At 43.3% G+C, this 19,740-nt stretch overlaps 1 protein-coding gene across 2 annotated transcripts in view; it reads left to right on the forward strand.

The window, feature by feature from the left end:
* The window catches only part of SPTBN1 (spectrin beta, non-erythrocytic 1), a 547,674-nt gene that overhangs the window by 351,516 nt on the left and 176,418 nt on the right, over positions 1 to 19,740 (forward strand). For both annotated transcript variants that reach the window (XM_030195847.1, XM_030195848.1), the window contains 6 exons: positions 1,117 to 1,290; positions 5,865 to 5,956; positions 9,438 to 9,518; positions 10,014 to 10,129; positions 15,790 to 15,902; positions 16,391 to 16,578. In XM_030195847.1, the coding sequence (XP_030051707.1) occupies positions 1,117 to 1,290; positions 5,865 to 5,956; positions 9,438 to 9,518; positions 10,014 to 10,129; positions 15,790 to 15,902; positions 16,391 to 16,578 (764 nt within the window). The remainder of the gene's footprint in view (positions 1 to 1,116; positions 1,291 to 5,864; positions 5,957 to 9,437; positions 9,519 to 10,013; positions 10,130 to 15,789; positions 15,903 to 16,390; positions 16,579 to 19,740) is intronic.

Here is a 19,740-nt window from a genome sequence, read left to right on the forward strand (position 1 = left end):
CCCAGTTCAAGCACGAGGTCTATACCCTTGAGAAAGCCATATTAGGCGAAACGGGACCACGTCGGACTAAAACATAAGTGCTTGCCGTTTCACAATTAAGCTATATGAATTAAAATTACAGTAATTTGTGGGTTCAAAATGGAATTATGAAGGAGTTTTTTTAAGCTGATGAAGATCTTACCCCACATAATCAGAATAAAACAAGTTCTGCATAGGGGATACAAAAGCGTTTTTCCTCCACAACTGTGTAAAATAGATTGCCACATTGTTGTCGAACCACCCTTGGAGGATTTAACCAGTTTATACTAGCCACACTAAAGAACATCTAGGCACCTAATTTGCTGGTTCTTACTGTAGGCCAACTATGCATCCGTCTAAGGTGACACTTCCAGGAATGGCACAGCAGTCTTCTCACTAGTCTAGAGAAGAGTCGGCATGGGAACTTGAGTGCATGTGTGTGCTCAAAGGCTGCCATATATTCCCTTCTAAAGAGGACATCTGGAAGGGCTAGGACATGACTGACCTTAAATGCAAGCATGTATCGAGGCCCTGTGCTGGCTGCGCTGATTCTTCTTTAATGGGAGCAGGCCTGGACGGACTTGCAGCAGTGACAGAGAGTAGTAGGTTGAGCAATGGACAGTGAGGGGGCAATGTTGGACACCTTGGGGTGGGGGGGAGGTGGAGAGAAGGGGAAAGGTGCTGGACACCTCATGGAAAGGGATAGGGAAGGGAAAATGCTAGACTATGGGATGGGAGGGTGCATGGTTGAAGGTTCATCTAGAATGTCAGATACCCTTGGACTGACTTTGAATGCACTAGTAGAAGAGTTACCTTAGCAATGAGGATTTGATGGGAGATATCAGTAGCTAATTTAAAAGTCTGTGTTGTAGTATGTTTTTGAGATGAAACATTGTGCTGCAGCAAATGAATTTTTCATGAATGTAGAGGTCCAAGTAAATAGATCTAGGTTTTCTAAGAGTAGCTGTTTTTCTCCAGCTGTTGAATTAGAATTGCTTGTACAATATACCTTTTTTGGATTTGTATTATGGTTCTTAAAAAAGAAAAAAAAAGAGGAATTGGCATCTGTTTTATCTTCTGTTTGTAATATGTCCATAGCCCAAACCCACCAAGGGAAGAATGCGTATCCATTGTTTGGAGAATGTTGACAAAGCCCTCCAGTTCCTGAAAGAACAGCGGGTGCACTTAGAGAACATGGGGTCCCATGATATTGTGGATGGAAATCACAGGCTGACACTGGGTCTGATCTGGACAATTATTCTGAGGTTCCAGGTAAGCCCAAGAAGATAAATTGTTTTGTTAAAATAGTGTTCCATGAAGCTAGTAGAATGATAAGTTGGGGATAATAGATGTGTGTGCTGTAGCAACTCCAGATTTTATGTAGATCTTTTTGTGGGGTTTTTGTTTCTTATACATTGAGTTGTTAAAAATTTGCTAGATAAGACAGTGGAGAACTATTTCACACTAATTTTGCATGCATACATGTGTTTGAAAATATGGAAGATGTGAATATGATTTAAAAAAATTGAACATAAACACCTAAATACCTCATTCTAACTCATTTTAATTCCATGTTATTGTAATCAAATGTTGACTTGATTGATGTAATCTGTTCTCTAGACACTTGTAAACCATTTCCAGTGATTTTAAAAATATTCTTATGAAATTTGCGACCAAGATATTATAACTAATGCAATTTTTTTCTATTGGAACAATATCCCATGCTATATTGGAGTCAATCACACCAGGACCAAAGGGTACTTATACCAAAATTATAGTGGCGACGTGGACTTCTCTTCTTTGGTGATTTAAATTCCCCTCCATGAATGTCTTGTATCAAACACTTCTGGAGAAGGGAAGCTCTTAGGAGGTAGTATGCTTAAAATGACTGTAAACTACCTCTTACCCATAATGGTTGTAACTGTTGCAGGGATCAAATACCACCTTTGTATGCATTCTCTATCATTATGGAAGACATTGTGAACAGTCTCACTCTTTTTTTTTTTTTTTTTTTTGGCTGCATTTACTGCTATAATCTTTGTCCCACATTAGGTAGTAATCAGTAGAAGGTGTATCCACATCTCACAGTAATTTGTGTAATGGAAAAAAGAAATCCTATGTTGGATTTTAAATTAAATGTTTTCAAATCAAACTTTGTTACATCTTCTAATTATACCTTTATCAAATACATTGCTTGTAAATATAGATGTAGAAGCTACTGTAATTTAAAGTATAGTTTTTCTTTAAATCTGTAAATGGAATAAAATGATCAAACTTCTCCAGACCATTAATCTTCTGATTTCTGGCCAGGGAAAACTAGAACATTGGATTCTTTTGGCATCAATGAATATTTTCCTCAACAGTGTTTCCCTTATTGTCTCTCTGGACCGGCCCAGCTGAACTGATGAGTTGTGCACGCCTTCCAGCAGGTGGAGACTGAGAACAATGTTTCTTGAGAGAGCCAATAGGAGCCCAGCACAGCCCTCTCAAGTCTCAGTATTCTCAGTCTCCAGCAGGAGGAAGACTTGGTGAGCCCTTTAGTCTCTTTTCTTTCTTTTATATAGATAGCTTTGCTTCTTTAATATTTCTGTATTATCTATTCACTGCTTAGGGCATTTACTGGTTGAGGCTGAGACCTGTGGGGGGGGGGGGGGGGGAGGGGGGTTTCTACTGCTTCTGAAGTGTACACTCGGGTGGCCAAGTCCCTCCATTTTCTCATCCTGAGCCTTCCTTAGATGTTCTGGTCTACACCCCTTCGTGGAAAGGGTCCTTTAGTGTCATGTCCCCTAACTCAACGCAAGTGGAGTCCTCGGGCTGTGCGGGGTCTCAACACGCACACTGACAGGCACTGCCCTGAGCCATGTGTGTATAGTTCTTCTCTGGGTTTGTTCAGAGAGCAGTGGTTGCAGGCTCCTTAATTGCTTTGCTTCCATGCACCTGTGTCTGCTGTCTTTCTGCCTGGCTTCCAGGCTCCTTGATTGCTTTGCTTCCACCCACCTGTGTCTGCTCTCCCTCTGCCTGGCTTCCCTTGCTTCTCTCCTATTGGTCTTCCGGTTCCTCCTTCCCCTGCTCTTGTCCTGTGGCTCTGCTCCTTCTCCCTGCTGGTTCCTGCTGATGTCAGACACCAGCACTTTATCAGCTGAGCTCTTTCTGGACTCCATGCCTCAGCTTCTACTTTGGTAGGTGTTACTTGCTAAGTAGTTTGCTTCTTATCTGCTTGTCCCTGGTTGCTGACTTTGCCTGTAACTGGATTACTCTCTTGCCTGTTTGCCTATTGACATTGACTGTACCTGGATTACTCCCCTTGTGTTACGTCTGTGTTCACCTCGCCCTCTGGTGGCCAGAACCGGTGGCTGCTGTGGCCCGTCACCCGTTCCAGATTTCAGCTCAGTCCGGTCCGGATCTTCCGGGCTGCCAGACTTGCTTGCTTGGATTGAACCTACACAGCACCTGTAGTTTCCTGGTGATGGTTGCAGCTGAGCTCCAGGTGCTGCTGGGCTTATTAGCCATTCTAAAACCTTGCTGTTTTGCCTTTGCATTGCGTCTAAGTCCATGGTATGTTGGTGCTTGTTGCACTTCAGCCTGAGTTTTGTTTCCTTGCTCTTGTTCTTGCCTGAAGTCTTGCCTGTTCTAGTTAGTCTATGTGTAGTTTAGGGTATTGCTTGTTTACTGTATTGCTTGTTTCCCAGTCTTGTGTCTTGTTTATAGGTCTTTGTCTAGTTCTGGGTTTATCTGTGTTTGTTCCCTGCTTCAGTGGCTGCTTGCAGCTTTCAGTTCAGTCTTTTGTCTAGCTGTGTTTGTTCCCTGTTTCAGGGGCTGCTCGCAGCTTTCAGTCCTGTCCTTTAGCCTATCCTTTCCCTGCCTTGCTGTCCCTGTGCTGCCTAGCTGTTAGCCAGTCCTGCCCTGTCCAGTAAGTCCTGCCTGCCACCTGAAGCCTTGAGCTCAACTCTTGGTGGAAAGTGACCAGGTGCAGGTGAAGCCTAACTGTTTGTCAAATATCTGCCCTGTCTCTAGCGTGGGGTGGTTTTGCCTGCCACTGCCGCTCGGCAGAGGCCCCAAGGGCTCACAAACCCAGTTTCCAGCTTTGAAAATGCGACACCTTGCTGCTTGCCTATCGACATTGCCTTTACCTGGATTACTCCCCTGCCTGCTGCTTGCCTATTGACTTTGCCTGTACCTGGATCACTCTGCTGCCTGCCTGGCCGATATGTTCACCACCCCGCTTCCAGCTCCGTCTCATAAGTCCTGCAGGCCGCCCACACCTAGGGGCTCAACTTCTGGGTAACGGCGGTCAGCGCAGGTGAAACCCAGGGTTGTTCGGCCGCCAAGCAGAACCTGGTCCGAGTACCGGGCTCAGCAGCGCTCTATTTGGTACAAGAACTCACAAGTCTGACATTTAGCACCACGGGGAACAGCCACATTACTTTAGCTATGTATAAGGCTTATTTGCTACACAATGCCTCTCCTCAGACCTCTTTGTCTGCTGCTCGGGTCTCTTGGGAAGATCAGGAGGTAGCAGCAGCTCTTGATTCTGAGTCCCTGGGGGACAGAGAGGGTTTTGTAGTTGATACAGAGCACTATGAGGGAGAGGAAGACTCTTTCCCTGCACTGACTGAGGTGCCGCCGGGAGAGGAGCTGTCTATGCCTCGGTTTTCCATAAAGAAGATTTGCAGGAATTAATTACTCTAGTAGCTGCTACTTTAAATTTTGAGGAGGATCAGGAACCTGTGGTTTTCCACAAAGGGGATCCTCTAGTTAAGGGTGCCCATAAGTCAGGTAGATCCTTACCAGTGCATCAGGATATTAGAGATATTGTTCAAGCGCAGTGGGATGTTCCTGACACTCCTTTTAAGCTTGCTTGTTCCATGGTTCATCGCTATCCGATACCTGAGTGGGACAGAGATTGGCTCAGGCCTCCTGTGGTAGATGCAGTTAGTGTCAGCAGTGACCAAAAAGAACACTGTTCCGGTGGATAGGGGCTCTACCTTAAAGGATCCGCAGGTCCGTCGTCTGTAGACACTCTTGAAGCATACCTTTGATGTTCTGCCTGCTAATTTGCTTTCCTTCAGTCCCTTCAGACCGGCCCAGCTCCCACTCTTAGCTGCTTGTAGTTCATTAGATGTTTTTTTTTTTGGTTAAGCGATCTGTTTTTGGGGGAACAATAATATTTTCTTAAAAAAAAATAAATGATCAGATATTTGTTCATGCACAAAGTTATATTTACATTCTCTGTTTCGTTGATCTATGGCCAGTATGCCTTTTGCTCTTTCTCCTTGTGTATGGGTGGCTGTAGAACCCAGCTGTGCACAGATGTTATCTTTCTTTCTTCTGCTTTGTTACTGATACACTGAGACTTGAGAGGGCTGTGCTGGGCTCCTATTGGGCTCTCTCAAGAAATATTGTTCTCAGAGTCCACCTGCTGGAAGGCATGCATAACGCATCAGTTCAGCTGGGCCAGTCTGGATGGACTAAAGGAAAGCAAATTAACAGGTAGGGCCTAATTTCTCATTTTTTCTTAATATGTAAATCTCAGCAGGAGATTATTCTTGATTTCTGTGCTTTATTTGTTTTGTTGTTGTTTTGGGGGGGGGGGGGGGTTATATAGGAAGCAGATGTTATTAAAATAGCATTTATGTTTAGTTATAAAATCATTACTTTAGTAATAGTTTTCTTAGTAAATATATCTAGAAATGTCACCTTCTTTCTTAATATTATTTGGTCTGTGTTGTACCATGCACAGTTCAGTACAAGAAAATATGTAAGTGGAAAAATATTTTACTTTGGGTTGACCTTGGTGATGGAGCTGTGGAGGCATCAATTGCATTTTATTGATTTGTGTACCTCAGATCCAAGATATTAGTGTGGAAACAGAAGACAATAAGGAGAAGAAATCTGCCAAGGATGCCTTGCTTTTGTGGTGCCAGATGAAGACAGCTGGGTGGGTACAGATTAAAAGATTATCAGTAAAACAGTTTACAGAGTTATGAGTTTTCAAGAAAGTCATTTAGGAATGTGTAAACATCTCTTAACTGGATTGCTTCAGGACAAGTCACTGATGTCCTGGAGGTTTTAGCTTGAGTTGACAAGAGGAGTAGCTCTGATTTGTTTGATGCGTTTCTCAGGGAACTACTTTGCGGGCTACATGTGTCTCAGCCGATTGACAAGGGCTTATTTTGGAGTGTATTGCTCTTCAGTGGTGGACCGATGCTCACAGCCTAATGCCAGTGCTAGAGCTGATTAGCGCTGGATTAGCACCAGCGTTAATCTGCGCAGGATGTTCAGAGGGATGTAGCACAGGGAACGTGTGTGCCAAAGATTGGCGCAAATAGTAGTCAAACAGATATTATGAGGTAATTTCCCATTCCCTCCTCATGCTCAGAGGACAGCGCACAAAGCAAAGCTGCCCTTACTGCTGGGAACCTAACTCCAGTTCGTAGCTGGCATTATTAGGATGTATAAACAGAGGGTTTCCCATGATGAATTTGGAAGCAGAAGCCTTTAAGCGCTGGGAGTGAGAAATGTGTGCGAGTTTGGGCAAAGCTGAAAATGAAAGCACATGTTGGCACCTGTTTTCTGCGCTTAAATATAAGCCTTCTAGTGGAAAAAAAATAATTGAAAGGCTTATATTTAAAGGTGCAGAGAAACTGCACCAATGTATGCTTCACTTCCAGGTTTGAAAGCCGTAGATGCCTCCTGAGATGTTTGCTGTCTGTGATTGCTTGCACAAGAGCTGCGTTTACCATGAAACACTTGTGCGTATGTGCCAGGCACATTCCTCTCCCTTTTACAGCACACACTTAAAATTTGTATGGCACTAATTTCCAGCATTAGAGGGCTGTTTTCCAACATTGTTCCTGTGCTTTTTGCTAATAACACCAGAGTTCTGAGCATTGGTCATGAGTGTTTAGGTCACTTATTTACCAAAGGATATTTTTATCAGCCAGCAAACAAAACCATTTCAATTCAGTTTTCTCTTTGGTGATTAACTGCTGCAGCAAAATGTTGGTTGTTTTGGTATCTCTTCCTCTTCCTCAGTCCCTCACACATAGCTTTTTAGATCAGAGCACAGGAGCCCACTGTGATCATCAGAAATGAGCAAGTGTCTAGCTATTCCCCTCCCCTCCCCCCCCCCATGTATCTTTGCAGTATCTGGCATTATAGAATGTTATTCATGATTACTTTTGCAATCTTCTGCGTTGCATTCACAAATAAATACATTTAAAAGAAATGAAATGAGCATTGGCATCATCCTGAAGCATATGAAATATAAATTAAATGATAAACATGGTTTGAAAAAAAGAAGTGGTGGTAAAATATTACAACTTTTACTCTGAACAAAAGTGAAAATTTTTAAAAAAAAATTGAGAGCCAAAAAAAAGAAAAGCCAAGGACTTGTGTTAAGAAAAAAAAATAAAGCTACAATATTGGATGATATTTTGAACAAGATAGGAAAAAGTAGTACAGCCTTCTGAAGCTGTCATAATTGACTTTCCAGAAACAATAACTTTGTTTAGAAAACAGAATGTAAGATAATGCACAAATGACATGACCTACATCACTACAAATTATATTTATATAATTATTTAACCTTAACACATATGTAATGAGTGTATAGTAGCATTTTTGGGCCACAGTGATAGCAGCCCCAGCAGGTTCCTAACCCTGCCCCCCCCCCCCCCCTTCCCCCAAATCTGCTTACTGCTCCTACCCTTCCTTTCTGTCCCAGCAGCAGCTGGGCAGCACTACAGAGCATAGGAGGGAAGATACAGAAGCAAAGAGATGAGACAGCAGCTGTGAAGTGTACAGAAGAATCTCTGCTCCAGCTCTTCCCCTTCTGTCTATCACACCATGAGTTCCTACTACATGGGTCCACAACCTAGCCTGATTTTCGGGATTTCCACAATGAACATGTATTTATTTATTTATTTGCTGTACTTGTATCCCTCATTTTCCCACCTCAAATGTTATAGCAACATGTACACATTATAGGATAAGAATTTCAAAATATAGATACAGATGGGTACGTAGAATATCAAAGCAATCATAATAGAATAATAATTTTACAATTATTACAAATAAGTGTGCATAAGTAAATCATATTGGATTGGAAGTGGATTGAAAGATCAACATTACATAACATAATGATATCAGGACAAGATATAATATTTAGTTGTGAGGATGTAATTAGGATGGACAGATAGGAGGGTTCCTTAATAGTTGTGATTGGAATAATTAGGAAGTCAGATCGTTATGGGGAATCTTTATTGTACGGCTTTATGAATAAGTAGGTCTTTAATAACTTTCAGACGGTTGTCAGGTTGTGTGTTGTTTTTATGGCAAACGGTAATTCATTCCATAGTTGCGTGCAGGTGTATGAGAAACTGGATGTATGTACAGACTTGTATTTAAGTCCTCTGCAATTGGGATAATGACGGTTTAAGCAGGTGCGTGATGAACGCTTATTGTTTCTCTCTGGTAAGTTAATTAAGTCTGACATGTATGATGGGGCATCTCCATAAATGATTTTATGGACCAAGGTACATATCTTGAATGCAGTGGGAGCCAGTGCAGGCTTTCTCTAAGGGGTCTGGCACTTTCATATTTCGCCTTGCCGAATATTAATCTGGCTGCGGTGTTCTGGGCTGTCTGAAGTTTCTTGATGGTTTCTGTCTTGCGTCCCGAGTATAAGGAAATAGTAGTCCAAATGGCTCAGAACCAACGATTGCACCAATACGCAAGATGTCTCTCTTGGGAAGAAAGATCTTACTCTTCTGAGCCTCCACATTGCATAGAACATTTTCTATGACATTTTTTACATGGCAGTCTAGATTAAGATTGCGATCAATTGTTACGCCTAGGAGTTTCAGGGTGTCCGCAACAGGGAGAGTATGGTTTGGCGTGTTTATGTTGGGATAGTTGATTTTGTTATATTGCAATGCTAATATTAGGCATTGTGTCTTTTCTGTATTCAGCTTTAGTTGGAAAGCGTCTGCCCATGAGTTCATAATTTGGAAGCTGCAATTTATTTTGTCTGCAATTTCTGATAAGTCCTTTTTGAACGGAATATATATCTTCACATCATCGGCATAAATATATGGATTTAGGTCTTGGTTAGACAATGCTTTAGCCAAAGGTAACATCATTAGATTGAAGAGAATCGGTGAAAGCGGAGATCCCTGAGGCACACCACATTTCGGTCTGCATGGTGGTGATATATCAATTTAGATATTACCTGGTATGTTCTTGTTGTTAGAAAACTATGAAACCAATTCAATACATTTCTTCCTATTCCAAAATATTCTAGAATGTTTAATTAGAATATCATGGTTAACCATATCAAACGCATTTGTATTGACTTTGAAACCTATAGTTGGAACAAACGCTATGGTTTTACTACATTGCTGTTTTCATATTAACAGTTACCCTAACGTCAACATCCACAACTTTACCACCAGCTGGAGAGATGGGATGGCTTTCAATGCACTAATTCACAAACACCGGTATGTGCCCTCTCAAATGCATTGTGCCCTTTCTTTTAAATTTACTTTTTATAAAGCTATAATTGAGTTTGGATTCTTCTTTATCCTGGGTCATTACAGTTTCTGATATTACTGTTCCTTCTTTCCCTTCATTACCAAGTCTACTAGCAGAAGCCTTAAAGATTTAAGCAGATGTCTGCTCAATACTGTGGTGTTCAGAAAATGTGGGAGGAAATAGGGATTATGGCTAAGTGTAAACATCCTCAGTAGTGACCTGTTTTATAGCTGAAGCCTTCATCCCAGGATCACAGACAGCCCATAAGGCAAAGTATGTTACCTTGACTAGATAGTCTTGGATAAAACTGGACTGGATCTAATGATTAATAATTGGTTTTATTATATCTCAAATTTTCTCTCTGTTCACTATCAAGACCGAAAGGATCTTAGGGCTAAGGTGTATAAAGTGTGCCACATTTACTTAAAACTAATGTTTGCTTTTTGTTTTTAAATAATTAGGCCTGACTTAATAGATTTTGATAAATTGAAGAAATCAAATGTGCACTACAATCTTCAGAATGCTTTTAACCTCGCAGAGCAACACCTTGGCCTTACTAAGCTGCTGGACCCTGAAGGTAAATGCTGCACAGAATTGTATGGCAGAGAAATGGTACTTTGTTGTGTATGAAAACTGCACACTCTGTTGACCAATTAAAGCTGTGTTGGATAAATAAGAAAAATAAAGCATTCTTGTCCTGCAGGTTGGGTGAAAGTGGGCAAATTCAGGTGAAGAAATTTGATTTCTTATTGTCTCTCTCCTAAAAAAAAATATAAAATATATATATAGGGGTAATTTTCATGTTAGTGAAAAGTATGTGCATACCATGCTGGATTTTCAAAGTGACAGTACTTGCATATGTTTGGATCAGCACCCCAGGAAAACTGTAGATGTTTACAACTGTCTTGTGGGGGACACAGTTTTTTGAGGTAAAATGTGTGTGTATGTTCAAAACTCCAAACATATGCATATAAGTGCAAACCCTGCAAGAACACCACCTTACCCTACTTTGAAAATTGACATGTTTTCATTTATAGTCTCCATTTTTACCAGCTGTCCAAAGTAGGATACAATAGAATAAAGCCTCTCAACAACAATCATGAAATGAAAGAAACTCTACAGATTATTAGGAGCTAGATACAATAAACAATACATTTAAAAAATAAACCTACATGATTTCAAATGAACTATAGTTTTTCACAAATTTCACAAATATTTGATATTTTATATAATATAGTAAGGTCTTTGATGACAGTCTGGCTTCAGTTATTTATGTGCCAGAGTGCAACAGTTACAGGGGTGTGTGTAGAACCAGCATGAGAGAGCACTAAAGAATAGCTGAGCATATTGTTAGGACATGTTTTAATTGGGTTAAGATTCTGCCCCGGTCAAGGATTCAATTATAACCTTTTCTCGGAGGACAAGCAGGCCAACAACCTTCCTGAGCCCTTACGCCAAGCCCCCTCCCTGCCCGTCTTCAAGTCTTTGCTTAAAGCCCACCTCTTCAATGCTGCGTTCGGCACCTAACCCTTACCGTTCAGTGAATCCAGACTGCCCCAATTTGACTTGCCCTATCGGACCGACCGTTCACTTGTCTATTAGATTGTAAGCTCTTTGAGCAGGGACTCTCTCTTTTTGTTAAATTGTACAGCGCTGCGTAACCCTAGTAGCGCTCTAGAAATGTTAAGTAGTAGTAGTAATAATTATGACATGTGGGAGGTTGAAAAAAGAATGTGCACCGTGCTCCCACCACACATGCATGAGTGCCTTCCCTCCCCCCGCAAGAATGCAGTACCTGCAGTTTTCTTTTTTCCGCGATGAGAAGAGGACGTAATTTTTCTGTTTGTCACAGCTTGGTTTGGGATTTCTTTGAGACTGTATTTTTATTGGTTTATTTATTTTGTGCCTTCCCTGTTTTTTTGCCCTGTTCTTTTTCAGGCTTCCATTTTTTTCCCTTACAGTTTAGGTTATTTTTGCCCTTTTTTCCTTTGTTTTTACCTTGCTCATGAGGCTGCATTTAGGAAAGCACGACTGAAGTTCAGACCTATGTTTTTTTTCTGGTGCTTTGCCACCCTTTTTTTTTTTTTTTGGGCACCATCGAGTCCTTTGATTTGGCCATGGCTGTTTTTCCTTTCATGTTATCGAAGGTTCCCAGTGGCTTCAAGCGCTGTAGCCAGTGTAATAGGACCATCTCTGGCAAAGACGCCCATTCTTGGTGTCTTCAGTGTTTGGAACCTGAACATACCCCTTCTGTGTTCTTTATCTTCATATGAAGAAAAGAACCCAGTTAGCCAGAGAGGCTCAACCAGAAAAAAAACTTTTTGGAGCCAGGTCTGAAGCCTCGTCTTCGACATCAGTGTCAAGAGTTGTTTCGGGTTCATCCGCCTGCATCGAGTGGCTCTCCACCTGTCTCGACGCCAGCCAATTTGCAGCCCCCCTTGGAACCAATCAGAATCGGACCTGATCCTGCGATGATGTGAGGATGCGACGTCATCCTCAGCAGAACTGAGGAGCATTGATTACTGGCATCAAGGAAAGCTCAAGAAGCATAGGCATTGATTGCCCTCAATACGTGATGCTGGGAGCGCCAGGACACCAAGCGATCGCCCAGTACCCGAGAAGCCATCTGTGCCGGGAGGACCGCTCCCCCTCCATACAAGAAGTTCCAATGTATGGGTCTCCATGCAGCCAGGACCAAGCACTAGCATTAACCCAGACAGTTCAGCAGCCTCTCTACACTGATGCCCCAGCCTTTTCCTGATGTTGGCCCTTAATAAGGACCTCCAGGCCTCACTCCCTGAAGGGTCCTTTTACAAAGGCGCGCTAGCTAAACGTTAGAGATGCGTGTTTGTAAAAGGACCCCTCAGCTTTTGGCAGGACTGTTACAACAGAGTGCATCGGCATCTGGCGTGCTTGAGCCTGCCATTCCTCTTGCTGCTGTCCTGTATGGCTGTCAGCCTGCAGTGAGGTCTCTGAAGCCGGTGCCGCTTGCGGCCTTGATGTCGACTTGCACCAGTGTTGGCACCGCCTCTGTATCAGTGGAGGAAGCTTCGCCAGTGTCGAAGCTGGAGCCAACACCTCGACACCCCTTTTGAAGACATAGGGGCTCATTTTCAAAACACTTAGCCTTACAAAGTTCCATAGTAACCTATGGAACTTTGTAAGGCTAAGTGCTTTGAAAATATGCATGTTAGTCCCCTTTCAAGGTGGGCTCAGTCTCGGCCCTCTCATGAGGAGTTTCTGGCTAACACCGATGAGCAGCGCTCATGAGAGGTCAGATGAGGATCCATGGTTCTTAGAGGAGGAGTCTTATGGCATCCAATCTGATGCTTTCCACAGAAAAGGAGAAAGTCTTCACCTGAGATCCTTTCCTTCCCATCTTTTGTTAAGGAAATGGCAGCTGCCATTCCCATTCCTTTGGAAGTGGAGGATGAGCCCAGGGCTAAGATGTTTGAGGTCATGGACTAGGAGTCTCTTCCTAGAGAAGGCTGTGATGATCCCACTTCACAAGATCTTGCGGGACGTTCAAGTGAAGAATGGGGAGTCTCCCGCTCTGTCCCTGTGCTTCCTAAGATGATTGACACCATGTACCAGAGTCAGTCTTCCACTGGATTTGCTAGGCCTCAGTTGCCTCATCATTCTCTGGTGGTAGAATCTGCACTTAAAAAGGCCAGGAATTCTAGCTATGCTTTGGCGCCACCTGGCAAGAAATCTAGAACCCTGGATTATTTTGGGCAGAAGATGTATTGGACCTCTATGCTTCTCTCCTGTATACAATCGTATCAGCTCTACATGAGCCTGTGCTTGCGGTCCTTGGTGCACAGTATGTCTGATTTGGCGCACTCCCACTGGAGCAGGCTGAATCACTTTGCCAGTTGGTCAAGCAGCGGAAGGCGTGTCTTAAGTTCTCGGCCGGGGCACCTACGGCACTTTTGATGTGACATCCAGGATCTCTGCTCAAAAGTATAGTGATGCATAGATTTTCGTGGCTGCTTGTCTGTGACCTGGACCTGGTGGTTCAGCAGAGCTTGACAGATGCCATGTGACAGGAGGATAATCTTTTTGAAGAGAAGGTAGAGGAGGTCGCTGACGCCTCAATACTCTATCCCAAAGGACACCGTCTGCAACTACCTCCTCATTCATGTGGTTTTTGGACCCTACCACTCACAGAGCTCCTTGCCAGCCTCCGCAGGCTTAACAACCCCAGCACACTCATTCTCATCAACAGCGTGCACCTAAGGCCTAGACAGCTCCCCAGTCAAAACAAGGGGTGAACAGAGCATAGCCGCAATAAAAGTGACCATCCCATACCTCTTGTGAGTAAGACTTTGCTGAAACTTAAGCAAGACTGGGGAACCATGATTCTGATTGCACTGTATTGGTCTCAGTGGAATAGGAGCCGGCTCTGTGGGTGCTTACGCACCCCCAATATTGAGAAAATTCCTTGTATATGTCCAGGGAGGGGTTATTTCCACTGGGCTTAGCACCCCCAATAATTTTGAAAAATTGGTTCCCATGTCAGCGGATCTAGTTTCCTCCTCTTCTGGAGTTATCCTCCGAAGAACTATGGAGGGTGGGAGTGTTTCCCAAACTTCATCACACAGAATGAGGGATCTCCTACTTCCAAGCCTCCAGTCGCTGGCCCTCATGGCCTGGATGTTGAGAGCTTAGAATTTGTTTCCTTGCATTTTCCAGATGTTGGCTTTCAGGAAACATTCCACTAAGATATGCTACTCTTTCAAATAAAGGAGGTTTACAGTCTGGTGTGAGGACAATTATTGCTTATCATGTAGAGGGTAAGCCCATCTCTGGACAGCCTGTAGTTCGCTTCATGAGAGGTTTACTGTTGACAGAGCCCCCTGTCATCTACTATGTTACTATGTCATACCTCTGCCTGTGTCATGGGACCTCAACATTGTCCTCACCCAGCTGATGAAAGATTCTTTTGAGCCACTTGATTCCAGTCATCTGAAGTACTTGACCTGGACGGTCATGTTTTTGGTGGCTGTTAACTTCAGCTTGCAGGGTAAGTGAGCTTCAGGCATTAGTAGTGGATGTACCTTATACAAAGTTTCATCACAACAGTACTTCTCCACATGCACCCTAAGTTCCTGCCTAAGGTTGTAACGTAATTCCATCTAAACCAGTCGATTGTCTTGCAACATTCTTTCCTAATCCTTATGCTCATCCTGGCAAGAGCGCACTGCACATTTTGGACTACAAACGAGCACTGGCCTTTTACTTGGACTGAGCCCCACAGACAATCCACACAGCTTTTTGTTTCTTTTGACCCAAAACAAGTTGGGAGTCACCATCGGGAAACGCATCCAATTGGCTGGCAGACTTATGCCCAGGCTGGCCTGACCCTTGAGGGTCATGTCACGGCACACACTATCAGAACCATGGCAGCGTCAGTAACCCACTTGCAGTTAGCCTCCATTGAAGAAATTTGCAAGGCTGCAATGTAGTATTCAGTTCGCACATTCACATCTCACTACTACTTTGAGCAGGATACCCGACTCAATAGTCTGTTTGGACAGATAGTTCTGCAGAATTTGTTTGGGGTCTAGAATCCAACTCCACCCCCTCCCCCCCCCCCAGGTTTGTTTTATTCTTTTCCAGGCTGCACTCTCACACTCTTTGTATATAGTTTCAGGTTAATCTGTATTTTGCTCTTGCTGTTGTATGGTCCAATTGACCAATGCTTATTGCTTTCAGTGAACCTGGTAGCTAGGGATTCCCACATGTGAGAATTTATTGGCCTTCTTGTTCTCACATACCCTCCCACCTCCCCTTGGAGTTGTCTCCTTTTTTTTGTAGTATGTTTATAGTATGCTACTGCTAGTCCTGTGCTCTCAAGGTGGGCAGGAAGTCACTTGCCCATACACGGTGGGAGTGTTTCGCACACTCTTAAAGTTCTGTAAAGCTTTTTCATGCTCCTTACCGGGCAGCACGGACCGTGTTACCCATACATGAGAATATGTGGCCTGCTGTCCTTGGAGAATACCTTCTTACAGGTAAGTGTCTTTGCTTTATCAAGGGCTCAGCAGATCCGCAAATGCCATGGAGATTGAGCTTAGACCTGTGGAGTGAGGGCATCAGGTGCATGCAGCTTGGGCAGCATAGACCTATATTACCTCTAGTGTAATCTGATTGGCACTGTATGCATTGCATCTATAAAAGCCAGTTCTACTTCCTTATTTCCAAGTGGTTTTGTGAGTATAATTTACTTTGCAGATATCAGCGTGGACCATCCAGATGAAAAATCCATCATCACCTATGTAGTGACGTATTACCACTACTTTTCCAAGATGAAAGCATTGGCTGTGGAAGGGAAGCGCATAGGAAAGGTGATTAAGCCAGGGGACCCCCAACATTTAATAATAATGCCATTCAAGTCAATATTTTTTGGGATTTTTTTAAGCAGTATGGATGTAACTCTGTTTTTGGTTTATTTAGGTTGGACATACAATTTGTTTCTTTTTTTTTCTGTTTTATTTAGGTTGTACAAAAATTTTTTCCGTTTCATAAACACTCTACCACCAACTTATAATGCCCTTTTCTCTTTTTAGGGCTTCCTTTCCATGTTTTAAAAAAAGTTGGTGGGGAATTAGGAACATTGCTAGCTTTTGATTACTGTTTTTTTTTTGTAGTATACAATAGATACATATTTTTTTACATTTTCACACACTTAAACCTGGCATTGTTGCATTATGATCTGTTTTTCTGCAGAACTGCAGCTTTTTGGAGAAGGAAGCAGTTAATGCAAATATTGTTTCTGAGCATGTAAGATTTATTTTTTTGCTTTGTTCAGTCATTAATTCGATTCATATTACAGGTGCTTGATAATGCTATTGAAACTGAAAAAATGATTGAAAAATATGAGTCTCTTGCTTCTGATCTTCTCGAGTGGATTGAACAAACGATCATCATCTTGAACAATCGCAAATTTGCTAACTCACTGGTTGGTGTACAACAGCAATTACAGGCATTCAACACTTACCGTACAGTGGAAAAACCTCCCAAGTAAGAGTCAAATCATTCTTTCAATACATTTTATTATCCATTTTACTGCAGTAAGGTCAAATAATATATTGCATATAAAAATGTTCTGAAATCTCAGTAGTAGTAAATTTCAACAAGCTGTGGCCTAGTTGGTTCTTTAAACAAAGAATATAATAGTTTTAGTTATTGTAGTAGGCAATTTATAGGGAGGACATGGAACACTTTTTATAGTATCTACTTTTAAAAGATTTTTTAAAAGCCAAAAATATGAAGACCCATTACAAACTATCAGGACTGGAGGGTATGTTCTGCAGAGAAGAGAATGAACTGTCTGCCAGATATAGCCAGCTCAGCCAGTTACTTTCAGCAGTGTCTGTAAATTCTGTGGGTAATTTATCCAGATCATGGTACTTTGAACTAGGTTTCAAGATGTTTTACTTTGATTAATTATATATTCTCTTTCAGGCAGTAGAATAGTTTTCATCCTTTTCTGACTCTTGCTTGATTTTTTGGCTCAACACTGTCTCCATTTTTAGTGGCATTTCACTCGAGTGACCTTCAATATTTCTTTCTTTCATTACACATAGGTTTACCATGTATAGTGATGAGTTAGTGGGGGAAGCTGTGTAATGTGAGACAGTTGGTATGGAGGAGATCAGCCCCTCAGCACAAAAAAGTAAAACACCCATGCTGCTGTTTCATTGTCATCTATACCAGACCAGTCCAGACTAATGGGTTATGTCCATCTACCAGTGGAAGGAGACAGAGAAAATAGTTCCAAGTAAACTGCCCTTTAAGGGTATTGTGCAGCCTGGAATGTTCAATATTTTCTCTGTCTCCTAGCGGATGGTGGACGGATCGTGCAGCTGCTCTGGATTTCTGGCTGGTAGCTCCTGTCCCAGATTCTTCTGGTGACAGTGGAGCCCAGGGGTGTGCTGGACTGGTAGCCGTGTTGGGGCTAGTTTTAGTTGATACTCAGTGGTCCTGATTTCCTCAACTGCCAACTAGGGTGATATCAAGTGACCCTGGTTCCCTCCCCTCCCCTACCTCCCCTGGATGTCTTTCTAGCAGGGTGATGGTTGATTGTGGCATGGAGTAACTTGTCTCCCCTGTGGGGTTCTTCTCTTATGTGGTGGTAGGTATGTCTGAATTTCTGCCTCTGAGGTAAGCCTTTATTTATTCTTGTCATTAGTGAAGAAGGTTGTTTATTGAAAAAATGGAAACTTTGTTTTTTCCTCCTTTCCTGCCTCTGAGGTAAACCTTTTTTAATTCCTGTCACTAGTGAAGAAGGTTGTTTAAAAAAAGAAGAAGAAACTTTGTTTTTCCTTCTTTCTCTTGCCTGTTACCTGATTTATTTTCCCACCTTTGGCAATGTATTCTAGGTGGCCGCTTGCGAAGTTTCTTTGAATTTCGATGGCCGGCGTCGGATTCTGATCTTGGACCTTTCTGAGCTGGTACCAGTTGCTTTGATTTTTTTTGTGGGGCACGGCTCGTGCCTGGATCATGAAACTCAGTTGTTTTTCTCCTCTTCACGGTCCTAGACGGCGACTGGTTAAGAGGGCGGCCCCGTTGCTGGAACTTGTACCTTTGCGGTTCGGAGGTGTTAGTGTGGCATTTCCAACGTGGGGGAAGTCTCTCGCTGGCTCCGTTTGCCTGTAGGCTCGGTCTTTTTAGTCCAGGGCTATTTTTTCATTCCTGTCAGCCTTATGTGGCTGTTGGTCAGTTCTTTTTCAGACTGTCCGGTCTCTGCACCTTCTGGCATCTTGCTTGAGACGTCCATGCTATTTGATTCTTGTTTTGGCAGCTGTTTTTCTTGCCTTCCTTAGGGAGGTTCTGGTTCTCTCGTCCCCGTGGATCCCTCCTGTCTGCTCTGGTTTGTCTGCAGGGTACTTCCCTTCTGGTGGGGGTCGAAGTTGCCCTTGGTGTGCAACTGCTAGCTCAAATCCCTCTTCTGAGTACCCTCGGAAGTGCCATTCTTGCCAGTCTTTTGCTTGGACTCAGTTCATTGTCTCTTTACGGGAATGTGGCTTTTTAGGACTAGTTTGCCACAGCTCTTCCTTACTTCCCTTGCTTTCGGACGGGAGTTTTAGCCTGGCACGGGCAGATTTTGCCTTTTCTAGTTTCAGGTGCCTCTCTCCTGGCACATTTGGCACTCCTTCCTTTTTCTGTAAGGGACACAGTTCTTTCCTACTGAGCAGATCTATTGCTGTGCATCTGGATTATCGCCTCTTAGCTCTACGCTTTTCTCTACTTTTCTGCATGTAAGTGGCTCTGTTCTAGGTCTGGAGTTTGACTCTCCCTTAACTGGTTTTTCCTCAGTTTGGTGTTAGTGGCCAGCTTCCTCTTTGTTTCTGGCCTGGCGAGAGTTGTTTCTTCTTCACTGCCTTGCGGCTGCATTCTACTCCCTATGGTCTGAGGATTCCAGCTCCGTGATACTTACCTCCCTCTTGGCGGGAGTTTTCTCTGTTGACTGCTGCTCCGTATCGGTTGCCTAGGAGGGCGGTCGTGACTCAGAGACCTCTTGGGGCACGGGGCTTTCTCTTCTTGTAATTTTAGTCCCTCTGGGCCAGGGGAGTGCAGCACCAGGTTTGCATTTCCACAAGTTGTGCTCCTTTCCTGTTGACCTCCTGGCAGCACCTTCTTCTCTGGCTGTTCCCTGGGACTCCATCTATGCATTTTGCTTGTTGAGCACAGCTCCATTGCTACATGTTGAGCACAGCTCCATCGCTGCATGTTGAGCGCGGCTCTATCGCTGCACGTTGAGCGTTTCTCCATCGTTACATGTTGAGCACAGCTCCATCGCTGCATGTTGAGCGCGGCTCTATCGCTGCACGTTGAGCGTTTCTCCATCGTTGCATGTTGAGCGCGGCTTCATTATTCCATGCAGTTCCACCGTTCCATGTTGGGCACGGCTCCATCGCTGCATGCTCGGCACAGTTCCATGTTGGCTTTAGTTCCATCGCTGTATGTTGAGGACAGCTCTATCATGGCATGTTGAGTGAAGTTCCTTCGCTGCTTATTCTGCAACCATTCTTCTCTGCTTGTTGAACGCAGCTCCATTGTCACATGTTGAGTGTAGTTCTTTCTCTGCAGGTCTCAGCATGGGGCACAGTCCTGTGTCTGCGTGTGGAACACAGCTCTGTCTGCCTGTGGAATTCAGCTCCTTGTCTGTGTGTGCCATGC

Source organism: Microcaecilia unicolor, chromosome 3 (genome assembly GCF_901765095.1).
Source record: "Microcaecilia unicolor chromosome 3, aMicUni1.1, whole genome shotgun sequence".
NCBI lineage: Eukaryota > Metazoa > Chordata > Amphibia > Gymnophiona > Siphonopidae > Microcaecilia > Microcaecilia unicolor.